The sequence below is a fragment of the Musca domestica genome, unplaced genomic scaffold, assembly GCF_030504385.1.
Source record: "Musca domestica strain aabys unplaced genomic scaffold, Musca_domestica.polishedcontigs.V.1.1 14, whole genome shotgun sequence".
In the NCBI taxonomy this organism is placed as follows: domain Eukaryota; kingdom Metazoa; phylum Arthropoda; class Insecta; order Diptera; family Muscidae; genus Musca; species Musca domestica.
Window position 1 is genome coordinate 2438308 of NW_026712192.1, and position 27704 is coordinate 2466011.

The 27704-nt window shown below is 37.5% G+C and overlaps 1 protein-coding gene across 2 annotated transcripts; it reads right to left on the bottom strand.

The window, feature by feature from the left end:
• Nucleotides 1-1954: 1954 nt before the first annotated feature.
• On the bottom strand, nucleotides 1955-26940 carry LOC101888590 (uncharacterized protein DDB_G0283357). 2 transcript variants are annotated; one of them, XM_059119085.1, is made up of 9 exons: nucleotides 25441-26940; nucleotides 21809-22582; nucleotides 21602-21742; nucleotides 16229-17629; nucleotides 12673-12976; nucleotides 9444-9565; nucleotides 8070-8975; nucleotides 7858-7998; nucleotides 1955-2995 (listed from the first exon to the last, which is right to left on the bottom strand). In XM_059119085.1, exons 1-9 carry the CDS (start codon nucleotides 26260-26262, stop codon nucleotides 2924-2926), a joined length of 4683 nt encoding a protein of 1560 aa, XP_058975068.1. In that variant the 5' UTR covers nucleotides 26263-26940; the 3' UTR covers nucleotides 1955-2923. The 2 variants fall into 2 exon arrangements, with proteins under 2 accessions (XP_058975068.1, XP_058975067.1); XM_059119084.1 differs by having other exon boundaries at nucleotides 9444-9586.
• Between the last annotated feature and the right edge of the window lie 764 nt (nucleotides 26941-27704).

Sequence of the window (27704 nt, forward strand, 5' to 3'; positions counted from 1 at the left end):
TGTCTGGAGTATTTTGGAAAGCACGGTTGGCACTAAAAATACCAAAGTGTATATCACCTTTAAGGCCATAATTAGTGCCAAAGGTGACATATGTAAACTCACTCTAAAAATTGATGCTATATCCGATATTTTTTGCTTTTATTCAATAAAATTTAAAAAAAAAGTAAAAATTATGGCTTTTGACTTTGTTGCGGTTTTTTTTTATCCCAGCCTGTATATATAGCCCCGTATAGCCCCCATATAACGGCACCTCCCAATATTCGGTATTTTGATGATTTTAGCGGATTGATTCACCGGAATGGTTTCAATATTGGTATTTGAAGGTCACAAATATTACATCCAATGACAGAAAATTGTCTGTGCAAGTCCACGTCTTCGTATAGGCCTCATATAACGGCAACTCCCAATATTCGGTATTTGGATGATTTCAGCGCATTATTCACCGGAATTGTTTCAAATTTTATATTTGAGGTTCGTAATGGATATTATAGCCTATGACAGAAAATTATCTGTGCCGGTCCACGTTTTGGTGCTTGCCCCCATAATGCTACCTCCCGATATTCCGTATTTTGATGATTTAAACTACATTATTCACCGATTTTTTTTTCAAATTTCGCATTTGAATATTGTAATGGCTTATGACAAATGTTGCCTATGCAGTTCAACGTCGTCGTATGGACACTAATATAACGGCAACATTTGGTATTTTTAAAAATAAATTTTAAACGTATTTTATTTATTTATTTTTTTTTTTTTTTGTTTTTTGAAAATTGCCAAATTCGTTCCAAATGGTGGAGGGTATTTATTCAAAGTTCGGCCAGATTTTTTACTTGTTCTACTTTTATATCTTACTTCGAGTCATTATATGTGATAGAGGATACTTAGTATTTCCGATACTTACCGAAAAAAAAACTTTTTGTTAGTAAACACAAAAAAACATATTTCTTTAGATAAGCTTCGAGTATAACCAAATATAGCTCACATTTATTTATAATATTTAGAATAATTACAAAAAATTTTTGGTATAAAACTATATAAACTAAGAAATAAAACAAGTAGTTACACAAAATAAAATTAAAATACAAAAAAAAAGGAAAACATTGTCTTTTTTGTTTGTTTTGTTCTCGGGGAGGAAGAAAGAGAGTAAAATAAAAATTTCACTAAAAATCAATTTAAAAAAACAAAATATTGTTTAAAAATAAGTAAAATATTTTTAATATTAAGATTGCAAACAATATTAAGCTTTGAGCCACGGTAAACCACGGCCAATACAAATTCGTTAATTTCTTAAATATTGCAAAAAAATAATGTATATTGTTTTAATGAATTCAACTTAAATATTTAAGTAACAATTTGTCAATGGAATTAAAAAAAATAAATAGATAAAACGCAATATATTTATATGGCTATACATATATACTAGAAATATATACATACAAATTACACATGTGTATAAAAAATGGCACTAAAATTTTGCTTAAAAATATGTTTTTTTGCTGTTGTTTTTTTTTCTGTTAACAAACATTTGCATAAAAAGCCACGGACATTGGGTGTGCGGGTGAATATTGAAGAAAAAAGAGAAAAGTCTTGAGGAAATAATTTAAAATTTGGAATATTCCAATTTTAAAAAGGTTGCAAAATCACACCCATTGTCATAAAATATAAAAAACTTAGAAAAATTAAAAGTCTCACGAATGAAATTATTTTAGAATTGGGGTTGAAGATTAAATTAAAGTGGGGCCAGGCATATTATCATCATCATGATGCTGTTTGGTTTATGCCTCTGTGGATGTGTGAGTTTTTTTTTTGTTGTTGTTGTAAGTGTAAGATGGACGACAGTGAGGTGGGGTGAGTGTGTGTTTTTGTGTGAAATTAGTTTCATTATCTTGTTTTCTCATTGAAGCCTTAAAGAGATAGAGAGAATACAGACTTGAAATCTAAAATATTATAGATATTTGTTTTTTTGTAATTTTTTATGGTCTAGGGGGCATTTTGTTGTTGTTGTTGTTAGCTAAATGCAATTAGCAGCAGTTTTCAAAATAGTTTTCAAGACTGGGGCCATCATGGTGAGTATTATATTTTTCTGTTATTTTTTTTCACGGATCGTTTTGTAATAATTATTATTATAATAATAATCTTAAAATTAATATGCGCTTATATTGTATTTTGTTGTTGTTGTTGTTATTAAGAAATTATGATTGATTTGTTCTTCTTCGTTTTGTTGTCTATTTGTTGTGGCTTACAATGGCCTCTAAACGCTGGCAGCCATTTAAACACAACAAAAGGAAAATTTTATCAGTCTTTCATCTTTTTGTTAAAAAAAGAGAAATAGAAAAACGAGAGCAATTTTCAATAATACTTTTTGTTCGAAATATAAAACTAAATCCATCTTCTCTTCGTCATCATCATTATCGCCATTATTTTCAAACAAATTCATTTTAAATGAATTTGTTTTCCGAAGTAGTTTTCATTTTAATAATCTCAAGTGAAATTAAATAAATTCTATAACGGGGAGTTTTTTATAAGCTGTTTTTCTTCTTAGCTTTTTTGAGCCAAATATATTTTTTTCATCTCTTGAAAGCCTCTTTTTCAACTGCAAAGCTTTGTTTAATTTTTTAGGTTTTTTTTTTTTTTATTTCTAATAAATAGTTTGTTTTGTTTTTGCCTAACTGCTGCCTATTATAATATGCTATTATTAGTTTTGTTTTTGTTTTTTCTTCGTGTCTTTCTACGTTTGAGTAGTTGGTTTTTCTTCTTCATCTTTTCATTTTGTGAAAATTATACAAAATTAAGATTTCTTTAGTACTATTAATAATAATAATATTATATGATTTCGTAAGATCCTTAAAGCTTAATTTGAATAATTTATTTTATCATTATTACTTTTGTATGTGTGAGTGTATATATAAATATATTAAGATATTTAAATATAAATGGGCGTCTCTTGACCCGTTAATAAACGAAACATGGAAGTGGGCATTGTTTTCATTAAAATCTGAAAAGAAATGAGAAAAAAAATGAATACAATTTAGTAATAGTTCGGGTAAAGTAATGCAGAAAGTAAAACCATCAAAGTCTGAAGGGTTAGTCCAAGTCCTTCAAAACACTACGAATTGCTAAGAATGAAAATAAGGATACAAAAAAGTTTGGTCCATAAATTCAGGCCATAGCCTTCTTTTGTTTCAAAAGGTTTTCTGCGAGGCTTTCAACAAAAAGGAGGATAGCATTTTTTAAAAAATTGTAATTGTAAAAAAATTGTGTTTTGAAGAGAGTAGCTGGCCTTGCCATGCCACATTTTTACCATGCTACCCTGAAACGGAAACTTGGCAAATGACATTTACTCGGTGATGTGAGACAAAATTAATTAATAATTACGGGAAAAATCAGCAGATTATTAAAGTAAAACAAACAAAGAAATAAAGGATTCGAAAGTTCCCATCGCAAAGTTATATAAATAGAGGGGCAAATTCCCACCTCTTCCACACTCTTGGAAATTTTCGGATTAAGATTCCTCGGAATTCATGCATATGCCTATGCTGAATTTTGATAAGGGTAGATTTCTACCAACCCTATTAAATTTGATACAGCATGGCTTTGTACGACTATTAGACTGGGCCATGACAATTGTTTAAATGTAAATAAAGACACAATTCATTTGCCAACAAACGCAAAGTTTCACAAGTCCTTCAGAGTTCGCTAGATTTAACTATACTGTCACCCGGTCTGATAAAAGATGTGACTTGGTAAAAATTTGGATTAGAACATCTCCCAAAATTGTATCCATAAGCAGTTCCAAGTTCTCCAAGCGTCGCTTTAGTAAACTGCCGAACTCATGTTAAAACTGAAGCCGTTCGTTAGAAACCTGGCGGTTGTACTAGAAATAAGACCAAATTGCTCAGCAGAGGCAGAGGGACTGAGGCAAACATATTAAATTAAGTGACAATGAAAGTCAACCGGTCAACTGAGCCATATGCGAAAAAAGCGGCTAGGCCGAAATGAGTACGCTGTGGGTAACTACAGGGTTGCCCATATTCGACGGACCTTTGGGCCCATTCCAATCGACGAGGCTTGTCCGCAGGCAACATTCTTTGCGTCAATTGAATTTTGTACGGGAACAAATGTGAACAAAGTGGACCGAGCTATGCCCAACTGCTGAGAACGGCGTTTTTGGGATGTTCTTGGGGACCTCTCAACACTGGCTCGTACGGCAGCGATATTCTCGGCCGATCGCCTTGGTCGACTTTTATATGGCCTCTTCGGATTAGGAAGAGCCTTAGCAGTCGAAAATTTTTCGTATAAATGCTCAATGGTGTTCTTAGAAGGCACACTTCTCACATTTTTTAATGTTTTAAAAGCACGTTGAGTTTTCACAATTGACTTCTTCTGTTGAATGTAAATTTCAGAGCGCTCGCGTGGCGTGTATTGGTTCATGGTAAAAATCTGCTTGGACTGACGCTTCAAACGCGGTATGTCATTAAGCGATGTGACATCTCTGTCAAAAGTTATGGCGTTGCCAGATGGGTCCGTCGGATATGGGCAACCCTGTATTATATCGCTCTAGAAGCCGCGAGTCATATGCGCTAAAGCGAGTCATACAGGACTTTTCTCCTTTCCACTATTTGATAAAGCTATGCAGTTGCTGGCCATCAACACAGATTTCGTTTAACATATCATATCCATGCATATTAGTTCAAGACTAAACCAGAACGAGTAGTGTCATTACCATAACCACCACCAAGGTGGGTTTTGGCTACGGGAGGTTTTGTCTCTCCCTTTCCGGAATTCCGCCCATTTCAGATGACATAGAGATAGTAATGTATGGGGATAATTGTACGATCATGGTGTTGGTTGAACACCTACCTCGCGGAGCTGGCCAACTACTTTTACGCGAGAAATCTGAATCCCGCCTGAATATCCGCCACTAAGTCAACGGCCACAGTCTTTATCACATGGTCTGCGGAGATAAGAACATAGCTGAATGTGCAGATCGAGGGACATTTACTATCTATCCCAAAATCCTAGGGGTGCCATTCGACAGCACATTCAAATCGTCCGTGCAAGCTACTGCTATTTGTAATAAATTTAAAAGTTGCGACATGCTCATAAAGGCTTTAGCAGGCAGCACTTGGAGGCGCGAACAGGAGACCTTACCAACAACTACAGTATGAATATCGTGCTCAGAGTCCAACCCTATGCATTTCAGCTAAAAAACGTCGGCTGCCTAGACACACAAGGTTAGTTTTGGTACCATTACGTTCAGGATGGTGCAGGGATGCATACAAGACTGCATCTTTTTAACGGCCCGTCAAACCTATACCACTCACTCCAGAAGATCTTTGACTACAGCCTATCAAAGAAGCTGATTTCTTAAATCTAAATATTGAAATTTAGGAAATTTAGAATTTTAAACAACACGTAGATGTTACAGTTACAACTACGAATGAATAGGAAAAACCGCATAGGCATAAGTTTGGAACTTAGACCATAAGCCGTGTATTGAATGTATGTTACTGGTCTGGTGGAATATGTTTGGAGCTAAATTGCTTTTTCAATACCGGAGCCATTAGAAGTCCTCCCCAATCTGAATTATAAGCAGTCCCAAAATTCTCCTAGCTTTAAGGAAGGAAGAATGCCAAACACTCTTGAAGGAAAGACACGATCACATTCTGAACTCATTCAGTTCCTATACTCGACGGCATATGGCAACATTTTTGGCTTCTACTTCGAACCTATACAGTTAGTTGTAACAATCAGGGATGACAGGTCAAGTATTGAACCTCATCGGCACGGTTTGACTATTTATGCAGAGGACTCCAACATAAATGGGGACTATAAATCACTTATTTAGTCATTTTCCAGATTTATTATGGGACTTTGGATATTTAGTCAGAGGTATACAGAAAATAGTTTATAGTCAAATACATAATGGGTAGTTATCGCCTGTCTCAACAAGGCCCCCCTCATCGAGTACGCTGCATAAAAATGATAATTGGAAACCATTTGTAAGATATCCAGGGTATCCAGTAATTTCGAGATTTTAAATTCTAAAGTGTAAAAACAACTGTAAAAATTAGCAAGTATAAATAGGCTCCACGTCTATACATATCATTAGGTAATATGAGGAATAGATCTCCCCACCTTGTCTTATTTGTGAGGGTCTAACGACAACCAACTGCCAATTCTTAACTGAATTTATTGTTTACCTACACTATTCAATTCAATTATGATGTTATATGTGCACAAGAAATGTTAAGCGAGACCTTTCTGTTTTGCCCAAATACATAAAAAGAAAATGTATATATTTTCTGGAAACGTGAAAAACTAAAGTTATCTAGAAGAATTTTCTGGATATATGCAATTTTATCCATTTCTGTGAGATTTTATTCCTAAAAACTAGAGTTGTACCAATCTTGTTTGAACGAACTATTTCCTTATCTAGTTCCGTGGAATCTGGTAGTTTGTATGAAAACTTTGCGCATGAGTGATATAAAATATATAAAAACAAGTAAAAAAGTTGTAAGTTCAGCCGGGCCGAACTTTCAATACCCTCCATTTGGTACAAATTTAGAAATTTCCAAAAAAAAATTAAAGAAAGTCTTAAAGTCGGGCGGGGCCGACTTTATGATACCCTACACCACTTTGCTAATTTAGCAGAGCTCCACATAACAATTAAAAGTTGTTTATGAGAGAATGCAATCATACGCGCTATGATTATAATTATAATTTAAAGTTCTAAGGACTAAATATGCCGAAGCATTTGTATCTTTTAAATTTGGAATTGTATTGCCCATTTGGTGCACAATTAATTTGAAATCGGATAAAGATATATATGGGACCTATATCCAAATCTGAACAGATCTCGATACAATTTGGCAAAGATATTTCCGAGCTGAATTTGATATATTTCCCTGAATATCGTTGTTGCACTCCGTAGCATATTACGGTTGTGGGTAACAAATATAGCAAATCGGATGAATAATATATATGGAAGCTATAGCTATATCTGAACCGATCTTCACCAAATTTAACATACTAGCTTCTAGACTCAATTCGGTCGTAAGTGCAAAATTCCATCCCATTTGGACACATATTAGACGTTTGGTGCACAATAAAAGGTAAATCGGACGAAGTTATATATGGGAGCTATATAAAAATCTGAACCGATCTCGATAAAGTTTATCAAATGTATTTCTGAGCTGTATTTGACATATTTCCCCAAATATTGTTGTTGCAGAGTGCATATTACGGCTGCGGATGACAAAAATAACAAATGGGATGAACAATTTATATGGGAGCTATAGCTATATCTGCAAAATTCCATACAATTCGGGCTGATATTACACGTTTGGTGCACAATTAAAGGCAAATCGGACGAAGATATATATGGGAGATATATCTAAATTTTGACCGATTATCTCCAATTTCAATAGGGTTCGTCCTTGGGCCAAACAAATGATCTGTGCAAAATTTCATCTGGATCGGGCAATAAATGCGACCTGTACTTTGTTTACAAAAATACATGGACAGACGGACGGACGTACGGACATGCATAAATCGACTCAGAATGTGATTATATGCAGATCATCAAAAGGAACTATGGGTCTATCTCGTTTCCTTTTTCCTGTTACAAACAAATGCACAAAGACATAATACCCTGACCACCTTGTGGTGTAGGGTATAATTACGAAATCGCTCATACGTTTAGGAACTGGTACTGAACTTTGAACTAGATTGAGACAACTACTAAAAGCCCCACCCAAAACGAAATTATTTCGTTTTGGATTTACTAAAATTAATTCTGACTAGTCCCTCAATGTGAACGACTTTGACAATATTATGCAGTTACTTTCAACTTACCTCTCCCACGGACGATGACAAGAGCTTAACTATAGTGTCATGAGGCACTGCCACAACACTTTGATTGTTTATTTCAATAATACGATGGCCAACGCGTACTCCACCTCTCTCCGCTATGCCACCACGTAAAAGGCTACAAATCTGTAAAAAATGGACATAATTAAAATTATGTCAATAGGACTGAATATCTCTCTCTCTCTCTTCGTACTTACCACACCATTTTGAACACTAAAACCCAATTGGAATAATGCTTTAGGACGCAATATTTTCACCTCCACCACGGGAGGACATGGTACAACAGTAAACTTAACAGCTGTTTGATTCTTGGCATTACGTATATAGTTCTGACACGTGGACAGCGGAAGACCCACCAAGCTAAGACCATTGATGGCTATCAGCTGATCACCGATATTTAACTGGCCACAACGTGCCGCCGCTCCGCCAGACATTAGATTTGCAATGACCACCGTGGGCAGCATAGAGCCCCAACCGGATTCCACAATGACTACACCCAAAATTTCACCTTTAGCCTTGGGCACAACCACCTCTTTCTGGAGTTCTTTTTTGGCGAATATTTCCAATTCATCACCGAAAATCTCCTGACTATTCAATACCTCTTGATAGTCCATTTCTTTGGCTAGATTTTCATTTTCAATGCCATTGGCCTTGAGGAATTCCATGTAGGCCACCTGAAAGGCTTGTCCTATTGACTGGGCTATAAATTGGGCCTCGTCGCTCTCAAAGACGTGGCATATCATTTTGGGTGTACGATTATGTTTGTTATTCGATGCTGATGATGATGAGGTCGTTGTAGAGGTAGTGTTGTCTTTGGCATCCTTGTCTTTGCCATTGGTGGCGGTGCTGCCATTGGCAGCTGACATATCGCATGTGTCGCCGTTGCCTCCACCTGTACCACCAGTGGAATTACAAGGATCCGAATGGACAAATCTTCTGCGTGCCATTAATACAACTAAATCACCAATGTCGGCAATGTAGGAAATGGTACGCAAAGCATGATCCATCATGATCTCTTTTAGATCGGTATTTAAAACCATAATCTTTTCGGTTGATATGAACAGATCCACCTCGGTGGAGGGTTGATTTTCACCCTCGGGAGCCTACAAAAAGGTTACGAAACGAAAATTTTTGTATTTTAGAAAAAAATATTCAATTTCTAATTTGTCTAGGGGGGAAAGCCAAAAACAATACAACAACAACAAACAAACAAACAACATTTATGAATGAAAAGGGGTGTTTGGGGTTATTATTAACATTTTTATGGGTTAAAGAAGAATAGGTTATATTTTTATCATATTATGAACTTACCAAAGCCTAATTCAATCAAGCAAATTCAAATTCAACAATGTTATAGCAGCATTTTTGTTATAGAAGGGAAATTTTTGTATAAAAAAACAAATGTTTTATTATAAAGATTTAATTAATTTATGTTTGGTTTCGTTTTATATAGAGGCTAGCCGTGCATTAAAAAGGAATAGAAGAATGCAATGAACAGTATCATTTATTAAATGAGAGGGAGGGAGGGAGGAGTGGGTCGGTATGACCCCCACCATCCTCCGAATACTTACCTTAATGCGTGACACTGCCTCTTCGGCCTGCATCATTCGTGTGGACTTTGTGGGTTGTCCCTCACACACCAATTGTGTGGAGCCAAGGTAACGGGCACGAAATAGAACACCTTCGATTAATACTGCCGGATCCAAGAAACAGCCTACGAATTTGAAGACAAACAAAATGAGAATTGAGTGGTTTCTAAAGAAGTTGAAATACATAAAGAAAATAGTTTGTTTAAGGAAATGATTGCTCACAATTATAAAATACTAATACCAGTAGTCAAAAAAAAAAAAAAATGATTCCCGCCAAGATAATTTTCATATGATCAAATATATCGGAATAGTAGCAATAACGGTTATTGAATAAAAGCCTAAGCCCTTGGGGAAGCTGACAATCGTAATATGGGTCCATCAACTTTTACACTTAGGGGTTGCCGAATCTACCGACAGGTATCTTTTTCAACTGTTTTAACAAGTAAAAAAGCTGTAGGTTAAATACCCTCCACCATATGGAACGAATTTGGCAATATTCAAATAAAAATAAAATTTGTTAAAAATTCTCTTAAAATCCTAAAAATACCGAATGTAGCCGTTATTTTAGGGTCTATACGCGACGTGGACCTGCATAGGAAACTTTTGTCATAAACCATTACAATATTCAAATGCGAAACTTGAAAAACATTTCGGTGAATACCGAATATAGGGAGGTACCATTACATGGGGTCTGTCATAGGCTGTAGTATTTATTACGAACTTCAAATACCAAATTTGAAACAATTCCGGTAAATAATATACCTAAAATCATCCAAATACCGAATATCGGGAGGTACCGTTATATCGGGGCTATACCAAAACGTGGACCTACATGGTCCATTTTCAATACCAAAAGTCATGCAGACATAATATACATTTGAGTAAAATTCTATCAACCTTCATTTCGTTCGGAAGCTACAGTGATTTCCACAGACGAATATGGCTAAATCGACATAAAATTTTATGCTGATCAAGAATATATATACTTTGCGGGGTCTAAAATGTATATTTCGAGGTGTTACAAACGGAATGACTGTAATCTAATAAGTTGGCGGGAGATGGTACTTGGAAAGAAGGCTATCTGGCTGACAATATCGAGAAGATAAATCTATTCCCTTCCATTAATTTGTTGGTAAAGTCTAGGAATCGCCTTAGGCATCTGTAGTATCAGAAGAAATAGAGCTATTGAACAGGAGACAAAGGCTATGTGAGCGTCAGAAACTCTAAATATTTTCTCAGACGTGGTTGTTGTAACAGGAATAGATGTTTCGGAGCAACAGAATAATAAAATGCTGACAATTCAATAAACGCTTGGGTGTTACAAACAGAGCCATCCCAAACACCAGCTGGATATGCAACCACCGCCTTTGCACCTTAGGAAAGGCCTTCGTGATTTAGATAGAGAGAGAGAGTTAGAGGTATAAGAGATAGACTCTGAATGGCAATCATTCCCATTTCAGAAGTCATGGAGGATTATAGAGGGAATACCGTACTAGGAGACCATCAGCCTTTAAACCCGCTGCTGAAAATCGAGAGCTGCCTGGACAAAACCGTTTGATTTTGCACAATTAATATCCGGGTGATGCAGTCGCCTTAATTTGCATTGGGACCGGATTGACAGCAATGTAAAGAAGGCCCACATGACACACCGCATCTATTTCACTGTCCAGCCAAACTTATTCAACTAACTCCAGTATTGTTGTGGACACCTATACAGGTTGTGTCCTTCTTGATGCTGGACCGGATTGAGATGAGCCAGAAGGGACGCAGCAGTTGGAACTGCTACAACAACAACGTGTTAATTTCTGTCAATCGGGTTCTAACTCTTTTTTTTTTAAATTCATCTACCTATCCAAAGATCTTCAGGAGAGAGTTGTGTAGGTTTGGCAGGAAAAATCAAGAGATACAGCGTAGAAACACGCTGGGCAGACGACGACTGCACCATCCTTTATTTTCCTGAACGCAGGATTACATTTATACTGTAGTTGTTAATGGCCCGAATACTGGGCTAGGCGTTAATTCGTATAATTCGAATAACATTTAATGGGCTCTTACACCCAGTCATCTGTTATCAAGCCGACTTCATCAGCCCAAATACAAAATATCGACTACAACAGCCCGAATATCATCGAGCCAACTATCATCAAGTCGTCTATCCGACTTCATCTACCCAGTTAATCGCTTTCATCAAGCCGACTTCGAATACTCTAAACCTACTTCATTAACCTAAACACGTCAAACAGACTGCACCAGAATAATACAACCTTATTGTCACCTAGCCGATGACATTAAACTGAGCACGTCCAGTAGACTGCACCATATTACAACCCGATTGTTACTTCAATAACTTAAACATGATCATACATCTGGCCGTCCACATCGTAAAGCTATTGCCCAGACGTATAGTATGAAGCCGACTTCATCAACGTCAATACACAAAGCTGCATACATCCATATCCGAATATCATCGAGCCGTCGATCGACGTACACCGTGCCGTCTGTCTCCATCACATGATCACCAATAAGCCAATACAAACACATAATCTAAATGTCATTGACTCCAAACGTATATTTCTCACATTTTAAACAGCAAAAGAATGCAATAAAGAATGGACCCTGGAGGACCGGCCTCTCTGAAATCTCTACACTTGTATCATTTGTATACTTTACATAGAAAATTTAATTTTTTTCTAGTTGGTTCTCTCCCGAAAAGGATTTGAAATTAATCTTTGTATGTCCTGACTCGTTATATACTCAAATTTTTATTATTTGGACAGTCCGGTCCGCAATCCAGGACTGCCTGTATTCTACTCAGCCAACGGCGAAGACCTCAGTTAATTCTGTTGATTCTTAATTTTTGAATACCATAACCTAATATTATGCCCTAATTTTTATAAGTTATATGGACCTTCCCTGGGGAGACTGCTCTTCGAAATAAAGAACTAAAAAAATCTACCAAATATATTTTGTTAGAAACTTACATCCAATTCATACACATCAACACCACCATCACCACCACAAAGATCACAAACATATTATGTGTGTTTTATAAGTGGTGGTAGGGGCAAATTTATGATTGCGTGCAAAATAGAACAGAACAGACAGAAAACAATGTAGAAAGAAGATAAGAGAGAATACATTGAAATTTCATTAAGCATTTTTTTTTTGCGACAGTCACACATCATCTGCAAAACATCTGTTAAACACTTACCCTCTTTGTTGCGAGATTTTGCTTTTTTATCACTGTTAGCTGAATCCTTAAGGGATTTAATGGATCCCGTTGGACTTTTGGTATAGGTTATTTTCTCGGGTGTTGTCATCGGTATCTCGGTACCGCCCACCATTTGACAATGCTCCGGCGAATTGGGTGTCAAAGATGTACCAATGCCCTGACGTATGGTGGCCGAGGAGAATTGTGGTTTAACATGCAATGTTTTTGCAATATCCGAAGTGGTTGGTGAATGATCACTGGAATTGATGGTAGAACCAATGCGCGAGGTTTTGGGCCATATTGTCTGAAAATAGAAACGAAAAATAAAATGAAATCGTTGCATGTTGATATAAATGCATTAGAATTTGTTTAAAAAAATTAATATACCGTCGAGTGAGAAAGAATTTCAGCTTCACCACATTGTTTTCTTTTTATAGGTAGACATATTCTTTATAGCAAACCACAATCGATTGTAATGTTATATTTATTTTATTGTCATAATCAAGATGAGTGTTTTAACAATATTATTTTAATATTATTATGTAGCTTAAAAGCAATTATATATTAATTTTTACGACAGGGGAAAATATTTAGGGGTAAATCTCAAACTTGCTTCTTAAGTCTTTTTATTTAAAGAAGACCTTTATATAAGCCATTTATAATCACTTTTACAAAATATGACCTTTTAAGGTTTTTTTCTGCAAACAGATTACTTTTAAAATGTCTCTCCTTTTAGAGGTCTTCGATAGGCAGAAAACACTACAAATGTCTTAAATAGACAGAAGAACATTCTGAGATATTTTACATAGTTTCTATAATGTCTTTTATCCGTCTTCTTAAACCAGTAGAATAAGAAATATGACCTTTTACAGGTGTTCTATAGGCAGAACATCTTAGGTTTGCAATAGGTTTTCTTGAAATATAAGTCCTTTTGTAGGTTTTTCCATAGACAAAAGGCCTGTTAGAGGTCCAACTTTTCAGAACTACGTAAGAGGGGTGCAGGCATTGACATAAACCTCTCCAATATGAACGAATCTGCTTTTAGCAACTGAAAACTGAAAAGAAATATGAAAAATGTTCCTTTTCAAGATCACAAAATTATATTCTTTCAGATGGCTATATGAGGAGTTAAACAATAATCTTATAGAGGATCAAAAAAAAACAGACCTGGGGCAAATTCAAATCTCTTACGGTGTGAGATCATATAACAGGACCATCAAAACTGTAAGGAAGACTTCATGTTTTTGACAGAAGTTAATTGAAACAAGTAAAAAAACATTAAGTTCGGCCGGGCCAAACTTTTAATACCCTCCACCTTAGGGTAAAGGAAACATTAGAAGAAACGTGGCAAAAACCATTAAAATGCCGAATATTGGGAGGTAGCATTATATGATTGGCTATACCAAATCGTGGACCTACACATGCAATGTTTCGCCAATGGAGCTAGAACCCATTATGACCTACATATACCAATTTTCAGACAAATACGTGAAAAAATGTGGCAAAAATCATCAAATTACCGAATATCGGGAGGTACGCTTATATGGCGGCTATACCAAAACGCGGACCTATAATTACAATGACTCGCCACACGAACCGGGACCCATTATGATCTACAACTACCAATTTTCAGAGAAATTCGTGAAAAAATGTGTCAAAAATCATCAAAATACCGAATATCGGGAGGTATCGTTATACGAGGACTATACCAAAACGTGGACCTATACATACAATATTTCGCCACACGAACTAGGACCCATTATGACCTACAAATTCCAATTTTTAGACAAATCAGTGGAAAAGTGTGGCAAAAACAATAAAAATACCTAATATCGGGAGGTACCGTTATATGGGGGCTATACCAAATCGTGTACCCATACATGCAATGTTTCGCTACCGAAGCTAGAACCCATTATGACCAACAAATACCAATTTTTAGACAAATCCGTGAAAAAATGTGGCAAAAATATTCAAATTACCGAATATCGGGAGGTACCTTTATATGGGGGCTATACCAAAACGTGGACTTATACATGCAATGTTTTGCCATACGTACAGGGACCCGTTATGACCTACAAATACCAATTTTCAGACAAATCCGTGAAAAAATGTGGCAATAACCATCAAAATACCGAATATCGAGAGGTACCGTTATATGGGGACTATACCAGAACGTGGACCGATATATCATCATTTTCAATACCAACCATCCTAGACACAATGCAAATAGCTCTGCTAAATGTTGGCGCTCTACGTCAAATAATGTGGCCTGTATCGTGATTTCAACAGACAGACAGACAGACAGACGGACAGACAGACGGACAGACAGACGGACATCGTTAAATCGACTTAGAATTTTATGCTGATTATGAATATATGTACTTTATGGGGTCTACGACGAATATTTAAGGATGTTACAAACGGAATGACAAAGTTAATATACCCTCCTTTCCAAGGTGGAGGGTATAAAAAGGCTAAATGTAGATTTTGGATCAGCTTTTGTGAGTCTATAGAGGGAGTGGATAATGCTTGCAGATTTCGTAAAATACTGTCTAAGGACCACAATCCCATAGGCAGTATAAATCCAGGTGATGGTATGTGGGCCAACTCTGGCTTAGAGATTCCTCAGATTCTAACAGGCGCCCACTTTCTTGATTGTAAGGATTTAGGTGGTAGTGAACAATCACTGACACCTACCCAACGCCATACAGAGGGGGATGAGAGGATCACAGAAAGGACAACAGGCTACCCCACATACCAGATGATGGAATGTAGACCAACTCCGGCTTAGAGATTGTTCACCATTTAGCAGGCTCCCACTCCCCTGGTTGTTAGGATTGACGGGCCATAGTTGCATCAGAAATCTGACCTCAAAATGGGATAATAGTGGTCTCTAGACTGTGTGAGGGTGAAGAATAGTTAACGACGATCGAATACCTACAATACGGATATCCTATGTTATCCAACAGGAGATAAAGGCTATTAAGCTGATGGAATTTATAAACCTTAACATTCTTCTCAGTCGTATATCCCGTCAAACATTTCTACAAACCTTTCCTTCTTTTCGCAATAATATCTCTACTATCACAACTACATATTCTTCCTTATATGATCACGTCGTAAAACAAACCTTTAAAGGTCTTCTGTGAGTATAAGTCTTTTTAAGGTCCTAATAAAAAAATATCCTAAAAGGGTTTATCTATAGAAACAGAGTATATTTAAGAGTTTTTCTTTAGAAAAATTATTGTTCTAAGTTTTTCAAAAGACAGAACACTTTTTGAAGGTCTTCCATAGAAGGAATGAGTTTTAAATGTCAGGCAGGAGTAATTTTGCAGAGACATTCTAATAAAAGTTGCCTATATGCAAAAGGGCCTCTTAAGATATTCCATATGAGATTTAAGTGGTATTCTGTAAGTAGAGGATTTTTGAAATGTTCTTCTAAAGGTTCCCATCGTCAGAAGACCTATTAAAGTTCTTCATCTAAAAGAAATGTTTGGACCTTCTTGACACCAATTTGTTCACAAATTTTAAAGTTGATTTCTCTCTCCCCTCTTACCTTATCATCAAAGAAATCCTGTTCATCGTTGCGCTGTTGTCCCAACAAACGATCCGTTTCCAGGTCAGTATCGGGTTCCTCTTCATCACATTGAACTTTGTTGGAATCCACCAGCAGTGTTGAGCCAATAATTTCGCCACCCTCCGAATTAATGACATTACAATCTTCATTGTTTTTACGTGGTACCCATATGGGCGACTCTGGATCGGGTGGTAGAACTTCATCACAAAATTTCAATTTTTCTGGTTGAGTTTTAGCTCGTTGTAGAGCGGAGCGTATTTCTTTCATAGCTTCTTGGATTTCAACTGATTCCGCACGACCGGGGTGTTTTAGATGGCGTGATTGTTGTGATTGTGGCTGCTGCAATTGTTGCTGTAGCTGTGGACGGTGTGGTTGTGGTGCAGGTGGTGGTGGAGGAGATTGTTGATGCTGCTGTTGTTGTTGTTGTTGCTGCTGCTGTTGATGATGATGTTGTTTATTGACTGTGGCGTAAATTGGCTCATACAGAGACCTATCATTGTTACAGCAATTATTATCTGAGGTATTTATTAAGTCCAAACAATGTGGTTGATGCTGTTGTTGTTGTTTATAGTCACCATCGCCAGTAAGACAGAGACCACTTAAACCACCAATAACACCAACACCAACGCCACTACCACCACCCAACCCATTGCCACTGAGACGTCCACTCATCATCATGCCCTCATGCTCGCCGTCATCATCATCACCAACATCCACCAGATTGGTAATTAAATTATTAGCACTACAATTATTATCCATGCACTCTTGCTTTAAACTATTATTGTATTTATTTTGCTCCAACATTTCCTGTTGCTGTAGTTTTTCATTGAAATCCATGCTCTCGTCGTGATGACCACTGCCACTGCCGTTATTACTGCTGCTGCCACAACCCTCGCCACCACCACCCTCACCGCTGCCACTGCCACTACCACCACCGTTCGAATCGTATTTTTGACAATTATTTTCTGTATCGGATGCGTGACCACTCGAAAGACCGTCCTCTAGCACTGGCATGCTAGTGTAAAGTTTGCCATAATCTGTGGTACAATTGATATCATTCGACAGACTATCCAAATCGCCACAATTCGAGTCGTAATCCGTTGTCTCCGGAGACAGTGTGAAATTACGCGAATGATGTCGTAAATTTGCTTCCAATTCTGTGTCAGCCAAATCACCACTGCTTCGACTATTCGAATCGATATACAATTCAATGTCGTTGTTGTCATTGTAGAGAATATTGTCACATGGCTGGTGGTGTTGATTGTGCTGGTGCTGCGGCAGCTGCTGCGAAGAAGAAGAAGTGGAATGTTGCTGCTGCTGATGAGGATGAGAATGTTGATGTTGTGGTTGCTGCTGCTGCTGCGTCGTTGCCATTTGTTTCTGGAAATAAAATTGTATGTTAAAAATAAATAGAGAAAAAAAAATGCCAACCATTGAAAGAAATGTTTCAAAACAAGACAAAAAGAACAAAAGAGAAAATGCGACGCACAAGTTTTCCACCATTGGCTTTGAGGTCTAAAAATACATAATTTGTGCATTTCCCCTGCGCTAACGCCGCCTTTATAGCACACTTGACAATTCATCGGAACACAGAAAAATGCACACACATGTTGGAATGAAAATCCACGAATTTTTCGAATAACATGAATTGCTTGCTAAGGTTAAGGGTGGACCAAAATAGAGGAGAATTTTGTCATTTTGTGTCCTCTACCTTAAGATAAAGAGGGTATATTGATTTTCTTAGAATGTTTGTGACATCTAGAAGAACTCAAGTTGGGCCAGAGTACAAATTCTTAATCGACTACAAATTAAAAAAAAATCTATTTCAAGTGATGTCGGGTAATATTGAGCAAATGCCTTGGAAATCTTACTCAGGTATAATTATATATTAAAAAATTGTTATTGAAATGGGATTAAGTTGATGTTTTGATATAGTTCCGTAAATAGTTATACGCCTGTTTTTGTCTCCGCAACCGTTCGAAAGGCCGTTTTGAAAGGGTATTAAACATCCTAACTGAAACCTTTTTTAGCAAGATTTTCCCAATAAAGGCCCCAAAAGGAAGTTCGATCATAAGTTCAAGTAATTCCGAACTACATCAGTTTGGTTGAAAGAAATTATGTTTTCAAAAGAAGGTGATACGACTAGAAAGCCGTATATTTGATAATGCAATCTGCAATGTTACTTAGAAGAAATCGTTGAAAGTTTTTTTTTTAATTTTCGAATCTTTAAAAAAGGAGATGGGTTAAGTTAGGTCAAAGGACGTGCACAGTAGTCGGCAGCCGTTTCACTCGGAACCCTCTGATCCATTGTGTTCTTCCTGGTATAATTCTATCTCTCACCTGCCAAATATCCTATGTCTCCCGTTTGATAAAGCCCATATCTGCAAAGTAGGTTTTCAATTGCGCCTTTCTTCATCTTCATATGGACTACTGCAGTGAGGACCACTGTTATCCCATTTTGAGGACAGATATCTGATACTGCAGTGGTTAGTTAATACTCCTACTGCGATACTTATTGTTAGGAGGGACAATGTCCTTCTTGATACTTTCCAATTGAAATCTTCTAACAGCTTCTTCGACGAAAACGTTTACAAGTGGCTAACATAATAGCTTATCGATGGTTTGATCGTCTCATCAGTTGGTAGATCAGTCGATACATTGCTATGTCCTGGGCCACAACAAAACCTAACAAAGTCCCTTAATTCCCAGAGGGATTTCCTGCAATCAAGAATGGATAAATCGACATCCATGACACTTGATCGGCCGCCGGACTATTGACATATATAGTCACAATTTGATTATGGCAGAATACGCCAGCGCCTGTGTCTTCATCCATCTTGGATCCGTCTGTGTATATAGCCAGACTGCTCAGTTTTTGTCTTTTGGGTAAAAAACAGCTTTACTAAAAACAGTTTTATTTTGCGACATTTTCGAAATAAATTAAACATTAATTGGGTTAAAAAAAAGTAGTTATATTACGAATTCAAGTGATTCCGGAATACATCAATTTGACATGAGACGGTTTTGCCGAAAGATGTAAAACCTCAACAAATGTTCAATTATTTAAATATATTTTGACTTCTGTTATGATTACTGAAATTGTTGACCTTCAATGGAGTAGGTTTGTCCATTTCGTATATAATATTGTGACGTGCCAGGTTTGGACTATGTTGGTTACTTCATTCACTTTATACGAGATATGTAATATTTTTTAGAAAATTTTAAGGTACCAGATATAGGTGATCGAAGTATTCCATTTCCATACTTTATCTAATACAGATAAAAAATAGTGGTATGGTCAAAAATAGAAGGAAACCAAACATTTGTACCCAATTTTATGCCAAAACATTAATTCCATATTCATCTCAGGTTTCTGGTTGAGAGAAATTTTTAGATATAGCAAGTTGTAAGGAATCGATGACTTGTCTCGCAAATTATGACCGATAAAAGTATTGAAAATTGTGACCCTTTTGTGGATTAGGTACCAAAGGGGTTCACTTATATATATCATCCTTGCAACAGATCTGCACTTAGCAAAAAAATTTGTTCCTAAAAACCTAGAACCCTATTTAGGGGAGGCACCGGAAAAAATGATCCGATCTCTAACATCTCTATTACAGATGGAATATTGAGATGTTGATGGAAATATTGAGATGTATTAAGTCTGAATGGAATCGCATGTTGATTCCTCCTCGTGCCGTGAGCTTCATGGATATTCAAAATTTTGACCCTTTGCGGGAGAAGGAGTGGACTGATATATCCCATCTTCACGGCAGATCTTGAGTTAGTAGAAATAATGGGTTGTGTGAAGTATGAAGAGAACCGGATGCTTATTTCGGATTTTATGAACGTTTGCTCATTCAAAACTTCAACCCTTTGTGGGGGAGGTACCAGAAGGAATGGTCCAATCTCTACCATTTGAGATGTGCCAAGTCTGAATGGAACCGGATGTTAATTTCGTGTTGTATGAGCTTCATGAATATTCAAAAATTTGACCCGATATATTCCATGTTCACACCCGACTCTGGATTAATAAAGATATTGTGATGTGTGTAATATGAAGACAATCGGACTCTTATATCAAATTTTATATAATTATAATTAGTCAAAATGTAGGCCCTTTGTGGAGGAGGTACTGGACCGATATAGTCTGTTTTCGCACCTGACCTTGCACTAATGCAAATTTTAGAATTAGCAAAATTTGAGCATTTTTTTTTTTTTTTTTTTTTGAAAATTTCAACTTTTTATGAGGGAGGTACCAGACAGACAGACGGATATCGCTAGATCGACTCCAAATACCCTATACCAGGAAAGTATTACGACTACGTTACGTTACGTTAGGTTAGGTTTAACAAGTCAGTAGATGCTAGGCTAAGAGACCTTTGTTCTAGGAAATGGAAAGATATAGATGAAAAAATAAAGATTTGTAGAGATGTATTGCTAAGAAGGAAGGGTTGCCTAGCCTGGAGATGTTTTTAACAAACCTCTATAGAATGATGGAATCTACGTGTGAGAAGAACGTTCGAGATTCTACCTCCCCCCACCAACCAAATAGCCTATGCTTCCTGTTTGATAACATGGTACATCTACATTGTATGTGTTCCATCGTCTCTACCTCGCCTTCTTCCTCAATAATAGTCTACTATAGCTAAAACCGCTGTTATCGCATTTTTAGGGAAATTACCAGTAAAATGCCTACCGCAATAGGCATTATTGCCCACCAGATTGACTTAGATACCTTGCTACCGATTTCCAAGAGTCATCTCCTGTCATTTTCTTCGATGAGAGCCAGCATCACTCCATCCTGTACTGACATCGTAAATTTGCCTACTTTAAGTTTTCTTGTACATAGCCCAATTTCAGTCTGCGGGGTTTGCTCCCAGACCATTGTTATGGTCCCTTGGAAGATCTTCACTATTCGTTTCCTTCCCCTTCGTTATTTTATTCTTCCATTTTCTTTAAATTAGGATGAACACAATGGGCCAATAGGTCACCGAGTGGAGTGGTTGTTTACACAACCACGCATCCTTTAACCTAACCAAAGAAATAGTTCGAATATTTCTAGCACTTATCAACACCAAGTACAGATTATCCTGCTTTTTGGCATCCTATCAATCCATTCAATAATGGGACCATCTTCTTTCAACGACCTTTTAGTCTAGAGCGCACAACAGGCATGTACTGGTTTAAGTGTATGTCACCAGGACATGTGTCGATCGCTTCGCCCTTTTTTGCAACCTAACCTAACATAAGAGTTAAGCCACTAATCGTCCTGAAAGACAATGATATGACGGTTCTTTTCTAGGTCAAGCTACAGTACATCCATGGTGATTTTTAGAATATATACCATACCTGTTTCTTGGGTGACCGATGTACCAGGTATAATTCTTCTTTGGGTATTCTAGCTAAACGTTGTCCAATATACGATTGTTCGATATGTAAGTCCTCGTCAGGTGTCTGGCCAAATTGGCTGGTGTACTCATGATGGGTGTCCTATTAAAAAAAACAACACATATTAATGTAAAATCATTATCATTTCAAATTGCCTCCACAACTTACACAACTACCCATGTCATCGCCACTCTCTGTGAAATCCGTAAAACGTTTCTCATCATCGTTGTTGCCCTTGAAGAAATCCTCCAAAACTTTACGTGTCTCTGAGAATTCATAGAGATAATCGAATGTTGGCGTTTTCACTTTCGATTTCGTTGATTCATGACTGGAACTTTGCGATTGATTTGTGGACGAATTTAAGATATCACCATCACCATCTATATCGATTAGATTGCCAATTGGCGATGATTTGTTGTTGCTTGCGGTATCGTTGTTAAAAAATGAAGCATTACTGCAACTGCCGCTACTGGTGGCCTGGGCATAAAATTGATGCTGTTGTTGCATTTGTTGATGCCGTGCATGGGCAGCTTCCTGATGTTGTTGCTGCTGCTGTTGGGGTGTTAACACAGCCATGGGCGAGACACGTTGCGGAAAACCGGGTGGCCTTTTTGGTAAAATACTTCCACCGGTTGTTGTAGTTCCACCACCACTACCGGATTTTTGGGTGCCCTGTTGTTGATTGCCAAAACGCCGTGGTGATCCCTCATACTCAGCTATCGGCAATTGACCTATCATTTTTGTCACTTTTAGTATATCTTCATTGCCGTGAAATGAATCACCACGATGATGCTGACCTGAGGAATGATTGGACGAATATGAATTATTCGATTTATTCATCCAATTTGTATCGATGTCATCGAAGACGACAATTTCACCATCACGCAAACAGTGTCCATCGGCTTTGCCCACATCTGTCGGAGAGCCAGGAGAGGCAAGACCCTGTAATGGAATTGTAAAAAAAGAAAAGATTAAAAGATGAGAATAGAATTATAAGTCATGTGTAATAATAGGATTTATATAACAGAAAAGGAATCGAAATATAAAAATTGTCTGAAAATTAAGGGAGCGGACTGGGCCAAATTCAATTTTCTTACGGTCAGAGTTGAAATATTAACCTCGTGGTGTGCAATCATCCAATGACGCAGAGAGAGATGTGAATGTTGTCTTAATTTTTTTTCGTTCAAGCTGTGAAAAATCCTTTCCAATCACCTACCCCGGGAGGAGATCCCAGCCTGTTTGTGAACTAAGACAATATTTCAGAAAACAGCAAGGATATAGTCCTCCTTGCTTATAAGCTTATATCGAGTTAAAGAAGGCTAAATGTATATGTTGGACCAGCTTTTGTGAGTCCATAGAGGTAGTGGATAAGGCTTCCAAATTACGTAGAATACTTTTTAATGACCCCAAACTAATAAGTCCTCTGATCCTAGAGTTAGTGTTGACTATATGAAGGCGGTGTTGCCAATCATGTAGAAAATCTGAAAGTCTTGTCTTTTAATTTCGTACCCTGTCTGTGGAACGAGATAGCGCTGACCCATATTCTTAAAGCTGGGAAACCAAGTCGCATTGCCCGATGACTATATACCTTTCTTCCTTTCTTCTCAAGACCTTAGAAAGGTTACAGGGCCTGAAAATTCGTTCAAATTTGAATTCACTAGCAATAAGCCTATCGCAGCACTCTTATGTCAAAGGTAGGAGAGTGGAGATTGCCTTAAACAAAGTTGTCGATTACATTGGGAAGAATATGGAAAACTCCAACTTTATATTGGCCGCTTTCCTTAATATAGGGAGGGCTTTCAACAATTTGAAGCTCGAGTCGATCCATAATGCTCTGGTATTTCCTCTATTCTGATTGCATGGATTGATAGGATCCTAAAAAATGATAATCAATTCTAGTTTCGGAGAGAGTTCCATTAAGACAACTTCGCCAGAAGTACGCCATGAGGGAGGAGTTCTCTCACCCATGCTTTGGCTGGATTTCGGAGAGAGTTCCATTAAGACAACTTCGCCTGATGTAGGGAGGAGTTTTCTCACCCCTGCTTTGACTGGGTGATCATTGAAATATTAGTAAGTTTCGAGCAACTGTCACATGTTATCTAATGGAGATATAGGCTATTTGCTAGGTGGGAGGTAGAAACTGCATCGTTCTACTCAGAGATATGCCTCATTATCATCTATGATTTTGTCATAGTCATCTCTTGGCTAGGCAAAACAACTTTACAAACCATTCTTCCATTTCACTCTCTATCTTTCCCCTTCCCTCCCAATTATTATTTTCCGGGGATGAACACAGTAGAACAAAGGTCTCCCAGTAAAGCTGCTCCCAAGTGTCCGGTAACTGTCCATCCTTAAACCAAACCAAAATCTACCCATAGTCGTAGCTCGATTTCAGATATCAGAGAGTTATAACAGTCGCTTTGGGGAACTACACAAAAACGCTTCACGCTCAGGTGGCAAAAATAATTTTTCGTTACATCATCACCTCTGAAAGCATTAGACATACACCTGCAGGTCAAATGAGGGAAATAAGGCCAGAATTTCAGAGACAGCGGGACTAAGGAAATAACGTTGTTGTTGTTGTAGCAGCAATACATTCTGCGTCTTGATTTCTCCTAATCTGATTATAGTGTGCGGGTATGTATCACACAAAGGACAGAGGTTTCGCACATCTTTATAAATTCGAGCCCAATTCGAACCAATCAGACGTTTTTCAGCTGCAATAAATGGGGTGTTGTCTGAGAGGACAACATTAATGAGGTAAGTAATTGTAATATCTGTGACGACATCGATATGAATGCTATTCAGACCTGCCTGATAGACTTCCTGATCTATAGGTTTTCTCTAATAACTTTTGGCCGCCCTCTCTACATTATTCACCATACCATTGGTTTGCAACAACAGGTACTGCTACGAGGCATATAGGTTTATGCTGACATAAGGTAAAAACCTTCATCTCCTCATGTTGATGGTCCACTGGTGCCATGAGCAGATACCCTCCTGCAGTTTTCAAGGCATTATTCAGACGGGTCTAGATACTCTACCAATGTCTAGCACTAGTATTCGCAAACCACACTGGGGCAAATATAGCAAACCACAGACCGACCTATCGCTTTAAAAGAGGCAAACACCCTAGAAAGCTGAGGCTTAAAAATTCTGTCAAAGGTAACCCCAAAAAGTTTGGGGTAATTTGTGTTGTTGTATTTTGATCTCCGCAAACCATGTTGTAACATATTTCTGGCTTGAAAAGGAGTATCAAGCTCAGCGAAAAAGAAGTTTAGTTTAGACAGATGTCATCAACGATTGAGCATGATGAGTTCCGTCGTTCCAATCTTACTGATTGCAGGGTCATTAAACTTACAGTGGGGATCAATCGGTTGGTAAAAAAGAACAAGAGGAAAACGTGTCAAGACCAGCTGAAGTGTCGCAACATTGGAACCGGAATGAGTAAATTGTGGGAAAGAGTTAAACCACTTCGAAACCTGCAAAAAAGAATAAGCAGTCGTTTTGTGGCTCATTGAGGAAATTCCATATATTGGATATTTAAGAGGAGCTCTTTAGCGACAACTCAGCAACTCTATTTGGCCTTTTTAGATTCATAGAATATGACAAAAGCTCTTATGCATACATTTATAACTTGTATAGAATTCAAATCCGGCACACAAGGATAATCAGGACACATCCAAAAAACACATCTTTACAAATCTCTACAAAAGTAACATGGCATACCAACCACAATTTAAATAAGAGTGTGTAAGTTAAGTGAACAAAAAAAAAATCTAAAGGAAATTTCCACCCACCTGTGGCAGTATATTATGCTGTTCGAATTGACTACCCGGACTGCGGCCAACACGTATTTGTTGCAACTGTCTCTGATGAGGATGTATGCTGTACTGCATATCGGTATTGAGATCTGGTGAATTAAGTACGGTACTGGCTGGTGTTACATTTGGACTGCGCGCACGCATTTCCCAGACATAACGTTCTTGCGGCTTAGAGAAGACACTGCCGCCAACAGTTGGATTGCCACCCACTGTGGCCATGCCACCGCCACCACTACCATTATTTATCGATTGCCTGTTATCATAATCGAGTATGCTGCTATTAGTGGTTGTGCTGTTGGAGGTGCCACTACTGTTGGCATTATTGGTTGTTGTTGTTGTTGTAGTCATGGCGGCATTTGTCGTGTTGGTACTTGGTACGATTGTAGTGTTGTTGACACTGCCACCATTACCACCATCAACTGTTGCTGTCATTTTGTTAATTGAGCCAAAACTGTTGTTGCCACTGCCACTGCCTATGATGTTGCTGGTCGTCGTCGGATTCGTTGTTGCTGTCGTTGCAATGCCGCCTGCTGCCGATATCGAAAGAGAAGAGGACGACCCAGACCCGGCATGATGATGATACAAGAGGTCACTGGGTGGTGTGGGTGCATAATAGTTGCGCTGCTGCTGCTGCTGATGGTGGTGGTGATACTGATGGTGGTGCTGTTGTTGAGGTTGTGTGGTGGAAAATGCTGTATGATTTTGGCTGGCTTTCAATTCATTCAATGCTGGTGCTGTTGCTGTTGCTCCTGATGTTGTTGTAGTGGTGGTTGTACTATCACTATTGCTGCTATTCATTTTTGTTACTCAGCTAATCCTTATTTTACTGTCTATCTCTCCTCTACTGAAGAAGAGCTGTCCAAAATGATTGATTTCAGCCCCTGCCCTGTTGCTTTTGGCTTCAATGTGTGGTGTTTGTCTGGCTGTACGTTCGACCTTTTTTGCAGTTCAAACTTGAATTATTTCCTGGTCTATGCTTTGCCTTGTGGTTGTCTTTTTGAACTTTTCAAATATGTGGCTGGGTGACGTCGACTTTTATTTTGTTTTTCTTTTCGCTCTCTACTATCTCTGTAATCTTGGAATGGACGTAGTTGGTTGGATCTGTTAGCCAGCGATTAGTTTATAAAGGACGACTACACAACGACGTTGTCAGTTGTGGATTTTGGTTAGTTGACCGGCCATCAAATGTTTGTTTTCACTTCTTCTACTTCGCCTTCTGTCTCCCTAAAGAACAAAATCAAAAAGTTAATTGATTTTTATGTTCTTTATGAGCGAATGGATTTCTCAACATGTTTGCTCCATTATCTATTTTTTTGCGACCAAACGTGTCGTCCTTTCACCTTTCACATTTGTATTGTTAATTGATTTTCCATTGTGGCACACACATACGGACACACACTCACTCCTCACTCACTCACAAGGAAGCTGGAACCTTTATCCTTTTGTACAGGTCAAATTAAATTTGGTATTTCATTTGCAGTCTAAGGGAAGAAAAGAACAAAGAACAATTGTAAATTTAACTAAAGGATGCTGTTGTGTTTATAAAGGGCAAAGAATGTAATGAGATTTCAATGTAAATCAATTTTTTTACGAAAACGGGGGAATTTTATTTAATTTATGTAACAAAGCTTACATTAACCTGAAATATATTACCATTGGTTAGCTTAAAAGCAAAACCAACAGAGATACTCATGAAAAAGTCGTCATACAGAAAAAGTCGTCAAGCTAATTAACCCAAAAATCAAATCCCAAGTCTCCTCCATTTATTAAAATACGGGTTATAATAAATCAAGGATGTTATTTGTCGTTGAAGGTTAAATATTGGTTCGAGTGAATTAAAATAAAATTCTTGGCTATTGAGGGATTCATAGTTTAGTTGAAAAGGTAAAGACTCTTGCGTTTACAGTATCGGGCACTATTAACGAAACGGTTGATATATTGATATACCCTTCACCGTAGTATGGTATAATACGTTTGTCATTTCGTTTGTAACACATCGAAATATAAATTTTAGACCACACAAAGTATATACACATATTCTTGATCAGCATAAAATTCTATGTCAATTAAGCGATATCACGAAATCACTCTAGATTCCGAACGAATTTTGATTTTTTTTGACATTACCGGAATTAAATCAATCTTAGTATAGCCCCCACATAGCGGTAAATCCATATATTCGTCATTTTTATGATTTTAGCAGTATTTTTAAACGGAAATTTGCAAAAACCTTCTAAATA

Bases quoted from the DNA above. Each gene is read 5' to 3' on its own strand.
- LOC101888590 (XM_059119084.1), bottom strand. From the start codon at position 26,262: ATGAATAGCAGCAATAGTGATAGTACAACCACCACTACAACAACATCA. The intron at 9,587-12,672 runs GTAAGTGTTTAA...TCAAATTCGTAG, and splicing joins AAAATCTCGCAACAAAGAGG to GCTGTTTCTTGGATCCGGCA. The intron at 8,976-9,443 runs GTAAGTATTCGG...ACCTTTTTGTAG, and splicing joins AGGCAGTGTCACGCATTAAG to GCTCCCGAGGGTGAAAATCA.